General features: G+C 33.8%; 2 protein-coding genes across 9 annotated transcripts in view; both read right to left on the bottom strand.

Annotated features, from left to right (window-relative positions):
* MLIP (muscular LMNA interacting protein) overlaps positions 1-22,166 on the bottom strand; it is a 391,579-nt gene that overhangs the window by 228,607 nt on the left and 140,806 nt on the right. For all 8 annotated transcript variants that reach the window (XM_051997169.1, XM_051997172.1, XM_051997175.1 and 5 more), the window contains exon 3: positions 18,865-19,260. In XM_051997169.1, coding sequence (XP_051853129.1) covers positions 18,865-19,260 — 396 coding nt within the window. The remainder of the gene's footprint in view (positions 1-18,864; positions 19,261-22,166) is intronic.
* LOC127561869 (E3 ubiquitin-protein ligase RNF13-like) lies at positions 12,381-13,190 on the bottom strand. The gene is given in 2 exon segments (XM_051997178.1): positions 12,381-12,734; positions 12,737-13,190. Coding segments are annotated over 2 exon segments (753 nt in total). The 5' UTR covers positions 13,173-13,190; the 3' UTR covers positions 12,381-12,417.

Here is a 22,166-nt window from a genome sequence, read left to right as displayed (position 1 = left end):
AAACAAGGTCTGTCAACTCTCATCTTCCTGTGACAAGAGAAATCTCATATTCCCCAAAGTACAGAGAGGGACATAAAAAGAAAATCTGTAAGAAAAAAAGGTAAAAGAATATAAGGAACTTATTTGAGAGGCTATAGGCCTTTAAATCTTTAATCAGTCCCAGCTGCTCAAGGCAATTAAATCATCAATGGTTTATTATTTGAACCATTTTTATTTATATATAGAATACCATGTTAGGTTTTGGTTTCTTTTTATTGCTAGTGTCCCTGGATAATTCTTGTGCATGGTGTCAGAGGTACTGGATCAAGCTGAATGGTCCAGATTACTTCCTGACATTTTAACATAATAAACACGTCTTTTTTAATAAGACTTGAGCCATTGGTATTTGGCACTCCAATATCAGCTTGCAGCATGGAAAAACTTTACTTTGCTTGCATCTTTCCAGGGCTATGACTTCTAAATGCCCTAAGGCTAAAAAGCAATTATGATTTATTTTAGTAAACAGAGTATATAACAGACAGCACAGAACTGTGAGATAGTAAGGGTGCACTCTATTTCTAACTCTGTGATTGACAATCTTTCTATGCTACATTTTTTTATCTATGAAGTTAAGATAATAATATCTGTTTCTCTCCACCCCATCTCTGTTTATACTTCAAGGCCATTAAAAGATGATCTCCCAAAGGGGAAGACCTCAAGCTTTGTATGATGCAAATCAGCTATTTAGTAAGTGCTTTTATGATAAGAATATGTTTAAAATGCTTTGAATTCCTTGAAATCACAGGAGAAAGAACTGCAATGAAGCATAATGCATATGTACAACTATAAATTCTAACTGGAAAAAGGTGAAAAAAAAAGATGCATTCTCTCCAATCTAATTACATTGTCCCTCAACAAAACTTCATAACCTTGCTTCTCTTTTACCCTTCCTAGTTCCCTCCCCAAGATGCACACTTCTTATAATTTTCCAACAGCATTAGACTATCATTTTCTGAAGGTAGCAGGAAACAATTGATATTTTGCCTTAGTTATCAAAAAAAATTGGTCATGAAGCTATTCATTTATAGATATGGTAAATAAAAGAAAACATACTGTTCATACCACAGGTACTTATGTTTGTTTAATGGTCAAATGATCTTAAATCATAGACAAATTTAATCATGGATTACACAGACCAAGCCAGAATAAAGGTACTACTGTGGACAATTAATGAATGTAGAGGTTTTAGTTTGGTTTGATTTTTCTTCCAGAATACAATTCAATTCTTCAAATCACACTTACTACATGCAAAATCCTCAGAATATAAAGATAGAAATTAAAAGTTTCAGCCCTCAAGAATCTTCCATTCTACTAGAAAAGGTCATGTCCACAAAAAATAAATACATGATATATACAAAGTATCAAAGAAAAATTTTCAAGAAAAAAAATGTCTAATGAGGAGAAGGAAAACAGGAATTACATGCTAGGTTATGTTTTTTTAAAAAGATATGTTTGTCTATTTTCAGAGGATGAAATTGAAACTATTACCACTCATATGAAAGAGTGTTCCAAATCATTATTGATCAGAGAAATGCAAATTAAGACAACTCTGAGATACCACTACACACCTGTCAGATTGGCTAAGATGACAGGAAAAAATAAGGATGAATGTTGGAGGGGATGCGGGAAAACTGGGACACTAATGCATTGTTGGTGGAGTTGTGAATGAATCCAACCATTCTGGAGAGCAATCTGGAATTATGCCCAAAAAGTTATCAAATTGTGTATACTCTTTGATCCAGCAGTGTTTCTATTGGGCTTATATCCCAAAGAAATACTAAAGAAGGGAAAGGGACCTGTATGTGCCAAAATGTTTGTAGCAGGCCAATTTGTAGTGGCTAGAAACTGGAAAATGAATGGATGCCCATCAATTGGAGAATGGCTGGGTAAATTGTGGTATATGAATGTTATGGAATATTATTGTTCTGTAAGAAATGGCCAGCAGGATGAATACAGAGAGGACTGGCAAGACTTACATGAACTGATGCTAAGTGAAATGAGCAGAACCAAGAGATCATTATACACTTCGACAACGATATTGTATGAGGACATATTTTGATGGAAGTGGATTTCTTTGACAAAGAGACCTGAGTTTCAATTGATAAATGATGGACAAAAGCAGCTACACCCAAAGAAAGAACACTGGGAAACGAATGTGAACTATCTGCATTTTTGTTTTTCTTCCCGGATTATTTATACCTTCTGAATCCAATTCTCCCTATGCAACAAGAGAACTGTTTGGTTCTGCAAACATATATTGTATCTAGGATATACTGCAACATATCCAACATATAAAGGACTGCTTGCCATCTAGGGGAGGGGTTGGAGGGAGGGAGGGGAAAAAAATTGGAACAGAAACGAGTGCAAAGGATAATGTTGTAAAAAAAAAAAATTACCCTGGCATGGATTCTGTCAATATAAAGTAATTATTAAATAAAAAATTTAAAAAAAAAAGATATGTTTGTCTAAGCTATATTTTGAAAAAAGCTAAGGATTCTAAGAAGCAATTAAGAGGCACAGTGGATAGAATGCTGAACCTGAAGTCAAGAAATCCCGAGTTCAAATTTCATTGCAGATTCTAGCTGTGTGACCCTGGATAAGTCATTTAACTTCTGTGTGTATCAATCTATAGAAAATGAAAAGGTAAACCTCTCCCGTATCCTTGCCAAAAAAAGTTTCATAGCCCATGGGGTCACAAAGAGTCAGACACAAGTGAACAACAACAATGAGGATTCTAAATAGTAGGACTGAGAAACAAACATGTCTATATAGTTTAATTCATAAGAAGATAGAAATTCCTTTTCTAGTCCTAAAATCTTGAGTAAAGAGAGTATCAGAAGAAATGATATATTTAAAATATTAGCTACACAATGCCACAATTTCTGTATTTTTTGTTCCTTTCATTAACAAAAAAACACGAATCAATAATTTGTACTTTGCAATATACATTTTATAATCGCACAGGTCTTGTTCAAATCAAATCAAACCTTTCTTAAGTATCTATTTTGTATAAAACAACATACTTTTATACAAAGACAAAAATATGAGTTAACACTTTCAAAGAGCTTACATTCTCCATTGGGATTCATATGTAAACAGAGAAATATATAGTTTAGTCATTTTTAAGTCATCTTTGACTCTCTGTGACCCCATCTGGGCTTTTCTTGGCAAAGATACTAGAGTGGTCTACTATTTTCTTCTCTGATTCATTTTATAGATGAGATAAATTAAATGACTTGCCCATATATAACTAGTAAATGTTTTGAGACCAGATTTGAACTCAAGAAGATGTGTCTTTAGATCTGACCCTCTATCCACTTTGCTATCTGAGAAATATATTAAAAGCAATTGAAAAAGTAGAAAAGACAAACAACTGAGGGACATAAATAGACTTTGGCTAACTGGGATATGAAAGAAACTAAGGATTATAAAGAAGAGGAATGGGGAATAAACTTTGTGAGAAAAAAAAGAGTGGTAACTGGAAAAGGGAGAAAACAAGCAGTCCAGTTTGGATGGAATGTACAGTAATATAAAACAAATCTAAAAGGATAAGTATAAATTTGATTGTGGGGTATTTGATACACTAATCAGGAGAGTTTGCATTTTATCCTAGAGGCAATAGGATTTGCTGAAGATTTTTGAGGGAAGAGGGTATGGTCATATCAACTAAAGACAGTCAGGAAATATAGTAAATAGAGTTCCTGAACCTGGAATCAGGTATATCTAAGTTGAAATCCAAACTTATATACTTAGGAACTACGTGATGCTGGGAAAGTCAGTTAACTTCTGTCTCAGTTTTCTCATCTATAAACTGGGGATAGTGATAGTACTTGTTTTCCATGGTTGTTGTGAATGTTAAATATCATAACAGTTGTAAATCATTTAATGGGGTGCTTGATGCATTGTAGGTGCTTAATAAATGATTCTTTTCTTCCTTTCCTGCCTATGGAAGATTATTATCACTACTCTTTGAAGGATGAATTACAGAAGATAGAAACTAAAAGCAGTTAGGATACTATTATGACAATAACAACAATATGCAATAATAACATAAGAGTGGTTGGTTTTTTTTAGAATAATCCTAGAAACAGATCCTCAGACCAAATCTATGGGGATGAAATTTAACAGAGAAAATTCAAGTCAACAAGAAACAGAAGAAGAATTCAAGCCAACAACATTAATCACCTATAATTTTCAAATTTTATACTGAATTGCAAAAAAAATTAATTTCACAAGTATTAGATAGAGGGAAATATAGTTGGATAGAAGTTCAGCAGGAAAAAAATAATATGGGGCTTTTAGTAAGAGCAAACTCATTATAAATCTACATTTAATATGGCAATCAAGATGTTAATAAAATCTTTGGCTGTATTGAGGCAGAAATTCCAAATATAAGAAGGAGAAAGTAATAAAACACTCTCCCCTAGTCACATCACATCTGAAGTATTTTTCCCATTTGGGGGTACCATATTTTAGAAGTCACAGAGATAATCAACCAATCTGCCAATGTTCATTAGTTAAGCATCTACTACAATCTAGAAGCAATCTTTCCTGAGAAGGCAAAGACTGTAATGAAACAATCTGTGCCATGAAGGAGCTTGCATTCTGTTGGAAGAGAGAATATGTGCATATATACCACATGATGCATACAAAATAAATACAAAGATTTTTTTTGAAGTGAGGAGGCACTGCTCAGAAATCAGTTTAAAAAACTTTATGTAAATGTAGATCTTGAGTTGAATTTTGAGAGAAACAACAATTTCTAAAAGGTTGTGTGAACAAGTATATTCCATTAATGGAAAACAGTCACTACCAAGAAAGTTAGGCAAGAGATGGAACATTTTAAGCGAGGAAAGAGAAAGCTAGCCTGTGGTATGTGAATTATGATAAATAATAATAAAGCTATAAAAGTAAGTTAGAATCAAGTCAAAGAAGTATATTATGATCCTAGAGCGTGTCATTGAGGTTTATTGAACAAAGCATTGATACAATCAGATCTGTGTTTTAGGGAAATTATTATGATGGTTGTGTGGAAGATGACTTTGAGAGGAGAGACTTAGGACTTAGGAATGTGGAAGTTGCAAAATTATAACTTATCAATAAATATTTACTCTGTATACCTATGTACCCAGAGTGATTAAAAACTTCTCAGGTAAAAAGGGATCTTGAGTGGGAAAAGTTTAAAAAGCCTTAATATAAAAGAGGAATTAGTTTGAAACAAAAAATCAGAAACATAAACAATGATTGAAAATTAAAAAGAAAGGCAGGGGGCAGAGCCAAGATGGCAGAGAGGACACATGCAATTTTCTGAGTTCTTCTCTACCTTTAAAATATTTTTTAAGAAACTCAGCCTTTGAATTAGTGCTTGAGTGTCAGAACCCATGAATATTGGGAGTACAACACATTACCAACAGAAGATAATCTTGAAATTCACCAGAAGAGATCTGTTTTTGCTCACATGTGGGGGCAAAACAGGGCTAGGCCAGGTGCAGACTCACCAGATAGGCAATGAGAGCATGGAGAATAGCTCATGCTGAGCAGACTGAAGGGGGGTGGGGTGTGTTCTTCGCCAGCTGAAAATCTGGAGGGAGAATTTTACCACAGTGTTGGCTACTTTTCCCTAGCAACAAGCCAGTCAATCAGCAGAGAAGCTATAAACACAAAGGGTAAAGATTATAACCCCAAAACACTAGAGTCTCTCAGGACCTGGTCACACTCACCCAGCACCTCGAGGGACTCAGCAACATCTCAGCACACAACCACTAATCCCAGTGCAGCCACTGTCTTCAGCTGCCACTTTCCTATCTCTTCCTGTTGTCTGTTGAGGAAGCTCAGTAACCCCACATTGCCTCAAAAGCACACTGCAACTTTTTTTTGTTGTTAAAATGAGTAAAAAGACAAAGCACACTCTAACTATAGATAGCTTCTATACAGAAAGAGAGCATATTTCAAACCCTGAGGAGACTAAAAACAGTTTGTCTGTAGGTAAAAACCTAAAGGTGGATATGATATAATCCCCATCACATAAGGCTCTCATAGAAGAAATTTAAAAGGCTCATAAAAGAGAACTAGAAGAAAAATGGGGAAAGGAAAGGGAAGCTTTGCAAGAAGGTCTGGATAAGGCATGTAACTCATTAAAAGATAGAGTGGAAAAAGAAAACAACTCCCTGAAAAACAGAATTTGTGAACTGGAAAAATAAAATAACTCCTTAAAAAATAAAATTGATGAAATGGAAAAAAAAAACATAGAACACAAGTCATTTAGAAACTCAATTGGACAATTACAAAAAGAAATAAAAAAGCAAATGAATAAAATAATTAATTAAAAATTAGAATTGAACAAATGAAAATGAATGACTCAAGGAGACACCAAGAATCAGTCAAGCAAAACCAAAAAAAAAAAAAGAAAGAAAGAAAGAAAGAAAGAAAGAAAGAAAGAAAGAAAGAAAGAAAGAAAGAAAGAAAGAAAGAAAAAAAGCAAAGATTAAAAAAAAAAGATATTGTTCAATATCTCTTGGGGAAACAACAGACCTGGAACATAGATCAAGGAGATATAATCTAAGGATTATTGGACTCCCTGAAAATCATCATGAAAAATAGAGCCTAGACACTATTTTTCAGGAAATCATCAAAGAGAACTGCCCGGATGTCATAGAATCAGAAGATGAAATAGACATTAAAAGATTTCATCAATCACCTACTAAAAGAGATCCCAAAATTAAAACTCCAAAGAAACATTATGGCTAAATTCCAGAACTATCAGAACAAGGGGGAAATACTACAAGCAGCCAGAAAAAAACAATCCAAATTCTGAGGAGCCACAATAAGGATTACTCAGGATCTAGCAACATCCACATTAAAGGATTGAAGGGCCTGGAATCTGATATTCCAAAAGGCAAAGGAACTTGGTATGCAGCCAAGAATAACTTATCCAGGCAAACTGAGCATTTTCTTCCAAGGAAGAAAATAGATATTCAATGAAATAGGTGAATTCCATTCATATCTGGTGAAAAAAGCAGAGCTAAACAAAAAGTTTGACCTCCAAATGTAGGATTTAAGAGAAGCATAAAAAGCTAAAAAGAACTCTTCAGAACTGTATTTCTGTTATGGATCTACATAAAGAGTACATGTATAATTTTGTTTTACTGTTATAATGTTTAAAAAAAAAAAAAAAAAAGATCTAGAGGTGGAAAGGAAATTGTACCAGAAAAAGGGGAAAGTGGAGGTAATATATCTCACAAAGAGGAAAAGGGAACCTATTATATCTGAGGGAAAGAAGGAAAGGGGATAAACATTGTGTGAATCTTACTCTCATCAGAATTGGCTCAAAGAGAAAATATTCAGATCACAGAGAAACTTCTCCCACTTCATTGAAAAGTGGGAGGAAAAAAAACAAAAAGAGAAGGGGTAGGCTAAATAGGAAGAATTACTGAAATGGTAAGGGAAAGGTTTAAGAAAAGAGGAGAGACTCTAAGGGCGAGAGAAGGATTCTAAAGAAGGAGGGCTGTGTGAGGCAAGTGGTGTTCATAAGTTTAATACTGGGGAGAGGGGTAAGGAGGAAAGGAAAGAGAAAAGCATAATCTGGGGTTAACAAAATGGCAGGAAATACAGAATTAGTCATTTTAACTGTAAATGTGAATGGGGTAAACTCCCCTATAAAGCAGAGGTGGATAGCAGACTGGATTAAAAGTCAGAATCCTATAATATGTTATTTACAGGAAATACATTTGAAGCAGAGAAATATATATAGAGTAAAGGTAAAATGCTGGAGCAGAATCTACTATGCTTCAGGTGAACTCAAAAAGGCATAATGATTTCAGATCAAGCAAAAGCAAAAATTGATCTAATTAAAAGAGATAAGGAAGGGTACTATATCTTGCTAAAAGGTAACATAGATAATGAAGCATTGTCAATACTAAACATATATGCACTAAGTGTTATAGCATCTAAATTCCTAAAGGAAAAGTTAAGAGAGCTGCAAGAAGAAATAGACAGCAAAACTATAATAGTGGGAAATCTTAACCTTGCATTCTCAGAATAAATCAAACCACAAAATAAATAAGAAAGAAGTTAAAGAGTAGATAGAACACTAGAAAAGTTAGGTATGATAGATCTTTGGAGAAAACTAAATGGAGACAGAAAGGAATACAATTTCTTCTTGGCAGTTCATGAAACCTATACAAAAACTGACCATATATTAGGATATAAAGATCTCAAATTCAAATGCAGAAAGGCAGAAATAGTAAGTTCATCCTTTTTAGATCATGATGCAATAAAAATTATATTCAATAAAAAGCCAGGGGAAATAGACCAAAAAGTAATTGGAAACTAAATAATCTCATCCTAAAAAATGAATGGGTGAAACAGCAAATCATAGACACAATTAATAATTTCACCCAAGAGAATGACAATAATGAGATTACATACCAAAATGTTGGATGCAGCCAAAGCAGTAATAAGGGGAAATTTATATCTCTAGAGGCCTACTTGCATAAAATAAGAGAAAATCAATGAATTTGGCTTGCAACTAAAAAAGGTAGAAAAAGAACAAATTTAAAACCCCCATCAAACACTAAACTAGCAATTCTAAAAATAGGAGACATTAATAAAATTGAAAGTTAAAAAAAAAGCTGTTGAATTAATAAATAAAACTAAGAGTGGGTTTTATGAAAAAACCAACAAAATAGATAAACCCTTGGTAAATTTAATTAGAAAAAGGAAAGCGGAAAGTCAAAGTATTAGTCTTAAAAATGAAAAGGGATAATTTTCCACTAATGAAAAGGAAATTAGAGCAATAATTAGGAGTTACTTTGCCCAACTTTATGCCAATAAATTTGATAACTTAAATGAAATGGATGAATACCTTCAAAAATATAGGTTGCCCACAAATAACAGAGGAAGAAGTAAATTGGTCAAATAGTCCCATTTTAGAAAAAGAAAATTTTTTCTTTCAAGCTATTAATCAATTCCCTAAGAAAAAATCCCCAGGACCAGATGGATTTAAATATGAATTCTACCAAACATTTAAAGAACAATTAACTCCAATGCTATATAAATTATTTTTAAAAATAGGAAATGGACTCCTAGCAAATTCCTTTTATGATACAACATGGTACCGATACCAAACCAGGTAGGATGAAAACAGAGAAAGAAAATTATAAATCAATCTCCCTAATGAACATCGATGCAAAAATCTTAAATAAAATATTTGCAAAAAGATTACAGAAAATCACTCCCAAGATAATACACCATGACCAAGTAGGATTTATATCAGGAATGCAGGGTTGGTTCAATATTAAGAAAACTATTAATATAATTGACAATATCAACAACCAAATTAGCAAAAACCATATGATCATTTCAATAGATGCAGAAAAAGGATTCGACAAAATCCAACACTCATTCCTATTAAAAACACTAGAACGTAAAAAAATAAATGGACTTTTCCTTAAAATAGTCAGTAGCATCTATTTAATACCATCAGTAAACATCATATGTAATGGTGATAAACTGGAACCATTTCCAATAAAATCAGGAGTGAAACAAGGTTGCCCACTATCACCATTACTATTCAATATTGTGTTAGAAATGCTAGCTTCAGCAATAAGAGATGAAAAGGAGATTAAAGGAATTAGAGTAGGTAATGAGGAAACCAAATAATCACTCTATGCAGATGATGTGATGGTATACCTAGGGAACCCCAGAGATTTTACTACAAAGTTATTAGAAATAATCCACAACTTTAGCAAAGTTGTAGAATACAAAATAACTGCACATAAATCATCAGCATTTTTATACATCACTAACAAAACCCAAAAGCAAGAGATACAAAAAGAAATTCATTTAAAATAACTGTCAATAGTATAAAATATTTGGGAATCTATCTGCCAAGGGAAAGTCATCAACTATATGAGCAAAACTACAAAACACTTTCCACACAAATAAAGTCAGATCTAAACAAAGGAAAACTATTAAGTGTTCCTCGATAGGCCGAGCGAATATAATAAAGATGATACTACCTAATACTACCTAAACTAATCTATTTATTTATTGGTATTCCAATCAGACTTCCAAGAAACTATTTTAATGACCTAGGGAAAAAAAAAACAATAAAATTCATCTGGAAGAAGAAAAAGTCAAGAATTTCAAGGGAACTAACAAAAAAAAAAAAATCAAATGAAGGTGATCTAGCTGTACCTAATCTAAAACTATATTATAAAGCAGTGGTCACTAAAACCATTTGATATTGGCTAAGAAATAGACTAGTTGATTAGTGGAATAGGTTAGGTTCACAGGACAAAATAGTCAATAACTATAGCAATCTAATGTTTGACAAACCCAAAGATCCCAACTTTTGGGATAAGATTTCACTATTTGATAAAAATTGCTGGGAAAATTGGAAATTAGTATGGCAGAAACTAGGCATTGACCCACTCTTAACACCGTACATCAAGATAAAATCAAAATGGGTTCATGATTTAGGTATAAAGAATGAGATTATAAATAAATTAGAAGAACATAGGATAGTTTACTTCTCAGACCTGTGGAGGAGTAAGGAATTTGTGACCAAAGAAGAACTAGAGATCATTACTGATCACAAAATAGAAATTTTTGACTATATCAAGTTAAAAAGCTTTTGTACAAACAAAACTAATGCAGTCAAGATTAGAAGGGAAGCAATAAACTGGGAAAACATTTTTACAGTTAAAAGTTCTGATAAAGGCCTCATTTCCAAAATATATAGAGAATTAACTAATTTATAAGAAATCAATTCATTCTCCAATTAATAAATGGTCAAAAGATATGAACAATTTTCAAATGATGAAATTGAAACTATTTCTACTCATATGGAAAAGTGTTTCAAATCATTATTGGTCAGAGAAATGCAAATTAAGACAACTTTGAGATATTACTACACACTTCTCAGACTGGCTAAGATGACAGAAAAAAAAAATGATGACTGTTGGAAGGGATGTGGGAAAACTGAGACACCAATGCATTGTTGGTGGAGTTGTGAATGGATCCAACCATTCTGGAGAGCAATTTGGAACAATACTCAAAAAGTCATCAAGCTGTGCATACCCTTTGATCCAGCAGCGTTACTACTGAGCTTATGTGATGACCGTGTATTTAAAATCAGCCGGAGTCAGGAATTCAGGTTAAGGGAAAAAATCTTCAATCTTTATTCTCATAAAGAGAATTCTCAGTAGAGGTGAAGAAGGATTGCAATAGGAATATGGGCAGTGGCGACAGGAAGCCAGCAAGCAGAAGGGGATTGGAGGTGAAGGGCCATTGCCATAGCAATGCAAGCAGCTGATTTTATGCAATCTGCTGACTTGCAAATTCCATCATCATATGTGGCATAAAGAACTATCATAGTGACCGCTATGATAGTGAGCAGAAGCACGAGGACCGAAAGACTCAGCTCCAGAGCAGACCATCACTTTGCCTTCGGCTTAGGGCTACTGATTTCAGTTATATCCATCTGGCTTTCTGATCTGCCCATAACTTAAGATCAGTCGAATCTGGAAGAAGTTAGTGGTTATGTAAATAGACACATGTGCAGCCAATGAGATCACAGAGACAGAGGGTTGCCCCGGGAGCTCTGAGCCATGCACACGTTGACAGCAGTGGGCAATCAGGGGAAGCGCTGAACGCAGGAAGCAGCGGAGGTGGCAGCGGCTGGGGCAAAAGGGACTAATTAAGGCCAAAGCGTAAGGGGAAAATGTATTGGAATTTCAACACCACATTTTTCCTGTAATTCAACAGTTTAATTTTTCAGGTCAAGAAAATAGAAAATACGCTCCTTTTGATATAGAAATCCTCAAAGACCTGAAAAAGGCTTACACTTTTTATGGGGCTACATCAGCTTATGTTAAAATGTTATTACAGAATTTGGTTTTTGAAATCTCGACCCCTAATGACTGGAAATCTATAGCAAGGATATGCCTAGAACCTGGACAAAACTACTTGTGGCTTTCTGAATAGAGCGAGCTCTGGGATCATGGCTGGCACTTACAATCTCCTGACGCGACTGAGTAGGGATTAGGGACGAATTTGCTCTTGGCCCAGAGGATCCAGCTGCCCAGCCCTGGCCCCTCCTCCCTCAGGTGATTAAGATGATGTTATCCATAGGGATGTTAGTTAATGTTGTCAGCCATGCAGATATATACTATTTTGACTGTCCAGCTGTTTGCATTCTTTAACTTATTACCTGTGGAGGCAGACATTTTAACATATAACTTTGAAAATGTATCACAAACATTTTATGACCTTCCAGCAAGATTTGGTTATAGACTTCCAACTGAAGGTTTAAAGGGATTTCTGATAAACAATTTTTTTTTCATACAAGGTATGAAGATGAATAGACTTGGAACTTCAAACCGTATTTGCTATATTATAATCCCTTTCACCATTGGGTTGCAGTTGAACAACTATACTCTCTTGATTCACTTCATTTTCAGCATCACTACTATCAATATTTTCATTGTCATTCTCCTCCTTGTAGTCTGAAGATTCTGTCATATTCTGATGGGAATGAGATTCTGATAAAGCCCCAAATGACTGGGCTTTAACCGACACTAAAGGTCTAAGTAAAAGGGTGTGTTCTGAGACTTCATTCTCTTCTTGACTACTATCCGTGTCAGAGTCTGAATCTCCTTGTGAAGGAACAACTTTCTGTTTACATACTGGTCAGGTTTTTTGGTCTTAATTAGCCAAGGATCCACACACTTGCAGTGATATGCATGGGAACAAGGAAGGATTCTGAGTTTGTCTCCATCTTCATATTCATCCAGGCAAATGGCACATACATCATATTCCTCTCCTTTCTTGAATTTATGTATAGGGAGCTTTTTAAGTTGATCTTTACAAAGTCGATTCCTTCTAGCTCTATGTCTGTCTTGTACAAATTTTGTGATCGTGAAGATGACAATCAAGATGAGACATACTCCCACTATGATGAGGAATGGTATTCGGTAGTATTCTAGAGGAAGGCTAAACTCTGGAACCAAAACAATATGGCCTCCTTTTTCATATGTGAATTCATCTTTAAGTGAATTAGCTGATATCTCATCAATAAAGACAGAAGGAATGTCAATCTTCTTTAAAATACCAATGTTTTTGGATCCCATGCTAATTAGGTCATCAGAATCAACAGGCTTATATCCCAAAAAGATATTAAAGAAGGGAAAAGGACCTCTATGTGCCAAAATATTTGTGGCAGTCCTTTTCATAGTGGCTAGAAACTGGAAATTAAATGGATGTCCATCAATTGGAGAATGGCTGAATAAATTATGGTATATGAATGTTATGGAATATTAATGTTCTGTAAGAAATGACCAGTAGGATGAATACAGAGAGGCTTGCAGAGACTTACATGAACTGATGCTTAGTGAAATGAGAAGAACCAGTAGATCATTATACATTTCAACAACAATAGTATATGAGGATCGATTCTGATGGAAGTGGCTATCTTCAACAATGAGAAGATCCAAATCATTTTCAATTGATCAATAATGAACAGAACCATCTACACCTAGCCAAAGAACACTGGGAAATGAGTGTGGAGTACAACATAGAATTTACATTCTTTCTGATATTGTTTGCTTGCATTTTTGTTTTTCTTCCCAGGTTATTTTTACTTTCTTTCTAAATCTGATTTTTCTTGTGCAGCAAGATAACTACATAAATATGCATACATATATTGTATTCAACATATACTTGGACATTTTTAACATGTATGAGACTACCTGCCATCTAGGGGAAGGAGTGGAGGGAAGGAGGGGAAAAGTTGAAACAGAAGTTTTTGCAAGGGTCAATGTTAAAGTATTGCCTATGCATAAAAAACTATAATAAAAAAGGGGGGGGAATCCTGAAAATTAGAGCCATCCAAAAATAGAATGGGCTGACTCAGGAAAATCCCCATAACTGGAGATCTTCAAGCAAAAGTTTGAATAAATTGCTTATCAGATATATTGTAAAAGAGATTGTTCTTCTGGAATCAGTTGGATTAGAAAAATACCTAAATCCAACCCTGAAATTTTTTTTGGTCTTAACCAAAGGGACAAAGAAGGCCGCCAACATGTTGGGTGGACTTTCTATAGTGAAGGTGGGGAGAATAGAGACAAAAGTCAAAATGGACAGACATGGATGGATTGCAGTTGGAATTATTTTGGAGGACAAATCTCTCCAAATCTCTGAAATTGCATATTTATTAGAATAGTTGGGGACATGATATAAACAAAAAAAAATGAAGCACATGAATATGTAGAAGAACATGAAATACAAAAGAACTTGGAACACATGAAAAAAAAAGAAAAAAAATTAAAATCCTTCCATCTTAAGGGAATCTTATTCTAACAATGTTGAAATGGAGAGCAGGGGGTGTTAAGAATTACACTGATTTTAAGCCATTTCTAAATCTTAACTTATGTGTAGGCATACTAAATCAGGGATCTTGCTGAGTGACCAAGAAGTTGATATATCATTAATATCACTGTGCAGCTAAATGCAGATAAATAAAAAGGTGGATAACAGCTTCTCCTTGGAGAGACACACAAAGGAACTGGTGGAGTTAGTTTCATTTTGTATGCAAAAACAAGAAAAACCATGTAATGATGTTTTTGATTATTTCATCTTGTAAATCTCATGAGGAACATATGAAGAAAAGCCATCATTGAAGCTTATATGTCACTAGGGTTTGAAGAAAATGAAGATGAAGAAAAACTCTATGGAAATTTAATGAGAACCTCTAAAACAAACCAAGATGCCCTTACATAATTTGATAATTTCAATGCTAAATTGGGCACAAAGGAAGATGGAAATAGAAAATGTTAGAAAATGTGCAATTTTGATTAACAAAATAAGTCAACATCTTTTGTAGTTTAATTGAAAATCTCATATCTGTAAATCATTTTTCCTTCAGAAGAAAAGCAGAAGGTGCTAGACTTGGCAAGTACTGAAAATCTCTCCTCCACCCCATCTCTGTCTCTGTGTGTCTCTGTCTCTGTCTCTGTCTCTGTCTTTCTCTCTCTCTCTCTCTCTTTCTCTCTCTCTCTCTCTCTCTCTGTTACCACCATTCTCTCTCTGTCTTTCTTTTTGTTTCTTTGCCTCTCTCTACATCTCTCTATCTCTGTCTATATCTCTGTCTCTGTGTGTCTGTGTCTATCTTATCATTTCCTTTCTCTCTTTCATTCTGTTTCTCTTTGTTTCTATCTCTATCCTCTGTTTGTCTCTATATCTGTGTCTCTCTCTGCTTGTTTCTGTGTGTGTGTGTGTCTCACTGTCTCTTTGTCTCTCTTTCTGTCTCTGTCTCTCCATCCTAGTGTCTCTGTTTCTGTCTTTGTCTCTCTTACATACACACATCACACACAAATGAAATTGATTATAACTTAGCAGATCAGTTAATAATGAAGAGATATATGATATCTATTAAGTATATATAAAGATATATTTGTGTATATGTATATATATACATACATATTCAAAAGAGAACTGGAATTTGCATATCAGCACACATAGTTGTAATGAACACAGCAAGATGACCAATAAGTTGGGTCCACAATTGCCCAGTAAGAAAAGCACAAAATGGATTACATTAGGGAATCTGTGCAATGCTTTTAATGAACACAAGCTGTTCCTGGTGCTAGAATCCTCTTTTCAACATAAGTAATTTGCCGGTGATGTTATACAGATGTAAAATCTTAGAGCATCACTATCTCCAAGGAAACAGAGTAACATTTGACCCAAAGGACAATAGAGAAATGAATGGTGAGTGCCAATAGATTGCTACATATTTTTAATGATGACTTGAACTCAAGAAATCATACACGGTTAGCTGGCCAGGGAGCAAAATGATTGATTCCACTGCAATTTTCAGGCTAGAGGAATAAGTAGAAGAGAATTGAAGAAAAGAAGATGGAATATAAAAGACTGTTGTATGATGATAGTCCCAGTGGTCATGTTTGTGTTGCATTTGGCTTGTCTGTCTAAGATACTTGTCTAACATACGTTAAAGTGAATGTCTTAAAACTCATTCAAACATATTGCAGAGAAAATGAGTTTTTCTAGTCATCTTTCCCTGGTCCAATTTCTCCATCACACTGATTCATCTTTTATATATATCTCCTAAACAAAAACTTCAAAGTCATTCTTAAGTTATTATTCCCCACATCCAGGCTTTAGCCATATCCTTATATATTTTTTATTTAATAATGCCTTCATAACTTGCTCCCATTCTCTTCTAACTTTCCATTGTTGTTCAGTTATTATTCAATAATGTACATAACTGTTTGTGACTCTATTTGGGGGTTCTCTTGGCAAATATATCATAATCATTTGCCATCTCCTTCTCCAGATCATTTGATAGATAAGAAACTGAGATAAACAAGATTAAATTACTTGCCCAGGATTACATAGCTAGTGAGTGTGAAGATGAGTCTTCCTGATTCCAAGCCTGACACTCCATTGACTATGCTACCTAGCTGCTCCTACCACCAGAATCTTTTGTATAATCTTTGTCTGTGCCCCACCAGGACTCTTTCCTACCATAATTCCATTTCCAAAATAGTTTCTCTATCCATGAAATCTGCTTGTACTCTACTCCCATGATTCCACACAATCTCAAAGTTGGCACACCACAATGATCTAACAATATGTATATATTGCTTTAAGGTTTGCAAAGTATTGTAAATATGTTTCATCATTTGATCCAATGCTAAGGGGTAGATGGTATTATAATTTCCTTTTAATAGATGAGGAAACTGAAATTAAGAGATTAAGTGACTTTTCCAAAGTCACACAAATATTAAAAATGTCAGATGGGATTTAAACTCAAGTCTTCCTGACCTTTTTTTTTTCTCCCTGAAACAATTGGGGTTAAGTGACTTGCCCAGAGTCACACAGTTAGGAAGTGTTAAGTGTCTGAGACCAGATGTAAATTCAGGTCCTCCTGACTTCAGAGCTGATGCTCTATCCACTAAGACTTCCTGATCTTAAGTCCATCCCTCTTATCCACTAAAACACTTTGTGTCTGTATTCCATAACTAAAGAACAATCACTTCTCCATCCTAACTAGCAAGTAAAAATTCATCCATTTATTCCAAAAAGGAAAGCTCATTGCATCCTGAGGCAGTTCCTTCCTTTTGGATAATTCTAATCATCCTCCTTATTCAATAAAATCCAGTGACTTGCAATTATTTCATGAATCAAATATAAACGCTGTTGTCTAGTTTTTAAAGCTCTCTATAACCTGTCCCTAGTTTGTCTGTTTATCTTCATTATATATTACTCCCCTTCCTACATATATTACTGTCCAGCCAAACTAGACATCTCTATGTCTCCTATACACATTCTTTTTCACTTTTCATGCCTTGGTGTTGGCTATTCCCCAGTCTCGAACACATTTCCCTACAAGTCTTCATACATCCATTTCAAGAGGCAACTAAAATACTGTGAAACTTTTCTGATTTCCTCCAATTGCTAATGTTCTCCCTCTCAAATTACATTGGACTTAATTTGAATTTATTTCCCATTCAATTTGTACACATTGATACATACTCACGTACCTATCATTTTCCCCAATAGACTCATCTATCCTTATCAAACACATTCAATGATCAGTCTGTTCATCATGCAAATATTTGATCTATTTTTGTTACTTTGACAATTTATTAGGATGTAATTATTAGAGTCCCCAGATGAATTCCTACTCTGATGCTTCATCATGGTTAGGACATGATATGGGATCATCAAAGGACAATAAGATTTCTGGAAGCTCCTACCAAACTAGAAATAGTGGCCATAAGCCAAATTTCCCATAAAATAAGAACCACTCTAGCTTAATTTGATATGGTTATCATGAAAAGAATGGATATCAGGAGAACAATATGATTCTAGGGAAAGAAATTAGATTTGGAATTAAACTACCTGAGCTCAAATTCTGTGTATGTGACCCCAGCTGGTTAATTTCCCTGGACCTGAAGAAGACCTAATTATCTTCCTGGTGCTCTAAATCAATGATCTATGTATAAGGGGAGGAGGGTGGCTCATTAATAAAATCTACTCCTCTACACAGAGAGTTTTGACCTGGATGAGTAGCAATATATGCCAGATGAACAGAGTATAATTTCAGTTTTGTTCTTTACAACCTGTATGACCTTGAGTAACTAAGTCTCTTAATCTCAGTTTTTTCTCACTTGTACTTATTTAGGATTTAAAGGTTTGCAAAAGTGCTTTATGTACATCATCCCATTTTATCCTCACAATTCTCTTGTTTTATATAAATATTCCAGACTGGAAAATGGCCAACATCAAAGCATGAAAAATGAACTAGAGTATGTATGAAAGATAGAAATGGAACCAGTTTTGCTGAACAGTAGTATGCAGGAAGGGGAATAATATATAATGAATGCTTATTATCAACATATAATGATTTTTTATTATGCCATTTTCATTTTATATGTGAAGAAAAGGGTTAAGAATGAAGTAACTTTCCTAAGGTCACATAGCTAATAAGTTGCTGAAACAAGATTTGAATTTAAGACTTTTTCATCCTGAACTCTATCTACCAGCTACCTTCATTATGGGGTAAGACTAGATAATTTTTATCATAAATCTTTTGAACTGTTGAACTATTTATATTCTGGATGCTGAAAATGATATTACTGTCTTCACTGAAGGAATATGTTTGTTCATGGCATTGTTGATTGTCTTGGCCTGGAAATTCTTTGAGATACAGAACCCAGTCTGTATAATGTTATTTGTATAACACTTTGAGAAGGACCAGTCACAGGAAAGCATTAAAATAATGAAGGCAAACAGTACCTGTATTTGCTTTTGTTGATTGGCTGCATCTTGAGGAAGTTCAGATTGTCCTGGAACTTGGAAATCCCCATGATGTGATTTTTGCAATGCAATGACAGGCCCTGGGGCTATAGCTAGGGTCTTGGGTCTTGCCAACCCATGACCATTCCCCACAGGGAGCTGTTTATCCTCTTTTCTGCCTATGGCTTCTTCTTCCCCTTCAGAGTCCACAATAAAGACATATTCTGCTTTGAAAAGGTCACTCTGCTGCATTGTTTCTGGTTGATTCAATTTAGGTCCTTTCTCTTGGAAAATCTTTTGTCTGGTTTCTGTAGAACAGGCGTATGTCTGAATATCACTCTCTTGTCGGATTCCACTTTTAAAAGTCAGGTGATCTGAGAATTTATTGGAATTAGACTGCAAAAGACATAAATATATTTAGTTTAAATAAATAAATATTCTCTTTTTCACCCTTACAATGAGTTCTCTTGCCTATCATTCAAAAATTCAACAACTATTTATTAAGTGCTTTTTATGTGTGAGGCATTAATATATTAGGCACTGGGGTGTTGACAATAAATGAAAAAATCCCCCACACAATAAACTTACATTATATAGTAGACAACATGTATATACACATGAAAATACACAAACGTGCTTATTTTGTATATAAGTACATGTGTTTATATGTATGCATTACATACATATATATGATGATTTGTGTGTATATACATGAAGACAAAGATATACAAGATATTTTGTATTCCAAAGGAGAAGGCTCTAGAAACTAGCTGGTAAAAAATAATGGGAAATATAAATAAGAATCATACAGAATAAAAAGGGGTGAATAAGGCCTCAACTATAGCACTTTAGGGATTACCCATATTAATAATCAAAAAGTATTAACTGAATCAAACATCAACTGTGTACACAAAATTATATATAAAACATATGCAAATTAATGCTGTGTTAATTGGGGAAGGTACAACATGTTGAGGGTACAGAATAGACTTAGGCAAGAGATGGTATTTTTGCTGAGCTTAGAAAGAAACTAAGGATGATTTGAGATAAAGGTGATGAAGTAGTCCATTCCAGGTATAGGGAATAATTTATGTAATTGGTAGAAAGTCCAATGTGAATACCATCAAAAGAGCCAGTTTGACCAAATGATAAAGTACATTAAAGGACATAATATATGATAAACATGAAAAGCATGAAAAAGTCTTACATACTAGATGGAAACCACAAGACATGAACTATCCTGAGGTTATAATAAAAAAAAATGCAAAAATTTGGAACACAAGGTTTTGCAAGGGTAAATGTTGGAAACTCTTTGCATATATTTTGAAAATAAATAAGATATTATTTAAAATTTTTTTAATTAATTACCCAGGCATGTGTTCTGTCAATAAAAAGTTATAATTATTTTTTTTAAAAAGTGCCATTGCCTCAGGAAAAAAAAATTAATTGCATATTTTAGAACAAAGCTTAGTTTTTTTTAATATCCAATCATACTTTGAGGTATGATTTCAAATCATTCATCTGTTCTCTTATTTTTGATTAAGCAGAAAGTATAGCAGCTTTATTTGCTGCTCTTTGATTCCTAAAGTCACCTTACATCTGAAAATAAATCTGTATTATAAGTTATGTTAGTGATGTCAAATTCAAATAGAAAAGGGGATGATCAAAAAACACATGAGGATTCCTTTAGGCCACATATGACTTAGAAAACTACATATTAACATTATCTGTGTTCTATTGTATTTCTATTTATTTGTTTTAATATTTTCCAATTTCATTTTAATTTAGTACTAGAAAATATCGCTTGCCTCCTGCATGTTTGAAATGTCTGATCTATATGACAACAAATAACTAAATAATCTAGCTGATTTAATCAATTCAGTGAGGGGGGTTTACAAGTAGGGGAAGATAGAAATCAGGTAACTAAAACAATCAGTTTTTTTTTTAATTTTAAACTTTTCTACTGTTGAGAATATGATGAGATGAAATTTGATAGTTGATTCAAGGCAGACAGCTAGAGCTTTTGTACACAAAGGTGTTAAAGGAAAGGAGGAATTAGGAGACAGGCATGTAGATAAAAACATTTAAAGTAACTCATGAGTACATATGAATGCAGTCTGTATATCCAAAGAAAGTGATCTGAAGTCTCTGTTTAGCTTTACCTATTTATGATTGATAAATTTAAGTCTGCTTACCCTAGATTAAAACATTTCTTTTTCTGCATCAATATAAAATCAAACAGCCCCTAACATTTGTAGGCCACTACCAATCTATGGCCTGAACTGAGCTAGTTTCCCGGAGATAAAATGCAATAAAGAGGCTACTTATTATGGAAAGAACAAAATAAGAAAGACATTCATAATAGTGATTTGTTTCTATGATATCTTATTTTTCCTGTTCCATGTTCAATCTGGAATATTTATAAAATAAAATAATAAAAATTATCAATTACATTTATATAGTTCTTTAAGAATTTATAAAGTGCTTTCATCATAATAGTAAAGTATTTCAAGTATCATTCCTCTTTTTAGAAAGGAAACTGAGAGATTAAGTGATTACATTGAATATATAACAAGGTGTTGCAGACAGGATATAAATCTAAGCCCTCCCAAGTCTAAGGTTCTAGTGCTCTATCCACTAAACCACACATACTGCCTTAACCAACTAAAGAAATTATTTGTGTTTATCATGTTTTCAGTATATGAAATTTGCTACAAATACCATAGGAAAATGAGTTTTAAAGCCTTGTAAGAAGGTGTTACCATATAACATAGATATACACCAACCCAGAAAAATATCATACATATCAATCTAAAAAATGCATTAAAAGTAGGGGGAGCCCATCTCAGAATCTGAGTTGAAGAAAAACTTTTCATATATTTGACTTAGATATTGTTCAAGTAGTTTCTGAAAATCATTTAGTTTGTTTACTCTTTGAAATGTTGCTATTGTTTAGTTGATTAGTAATGTCTAATTCTTCATGATCCCATTTGTGGTTTACATTTCTTTCTCACGTTCATTTTTACAGATGAGAAAACTGAGGCAAACAAGTTCTCAAGATCTAGTAAGTGTCTGACAGGCTGAATTAGAACTCAGGTCTTCTTTAATCCAGAGCAGGTATTTTATCCACTGTGCCACCTAGCTATTCAAGATAATCTATAATCATATTCAAGGACCATAGATCAATATGTTACTATGGTCTAGAAAAAAATGAATGAATAACCTTTTACTAAGTGCCTATTTTGTGCCAAGGATATAAAGAATATAATATATCAAAAATATCAATCAGATTTTTTCCTTCT

Source organism: Antechinus flavipes, chromosome 4 (genome assembly GCF_016432865.1).
Source record: "Antechinus flavipes isolate AdamAnt ecotype Samford, QLD, Australia chromosome 4, AdamAnt_v2, whole genome shotgun sequence".
NCBI lineage: Eukaryota > Metazoa > Chordata > Mammalia > Dasyuromorphia > Dasyuridae > Antechinus > Antechinus flavipes.
This window is presented reverse-complemented; position numbering and strand designations above follow the sequence as displayed.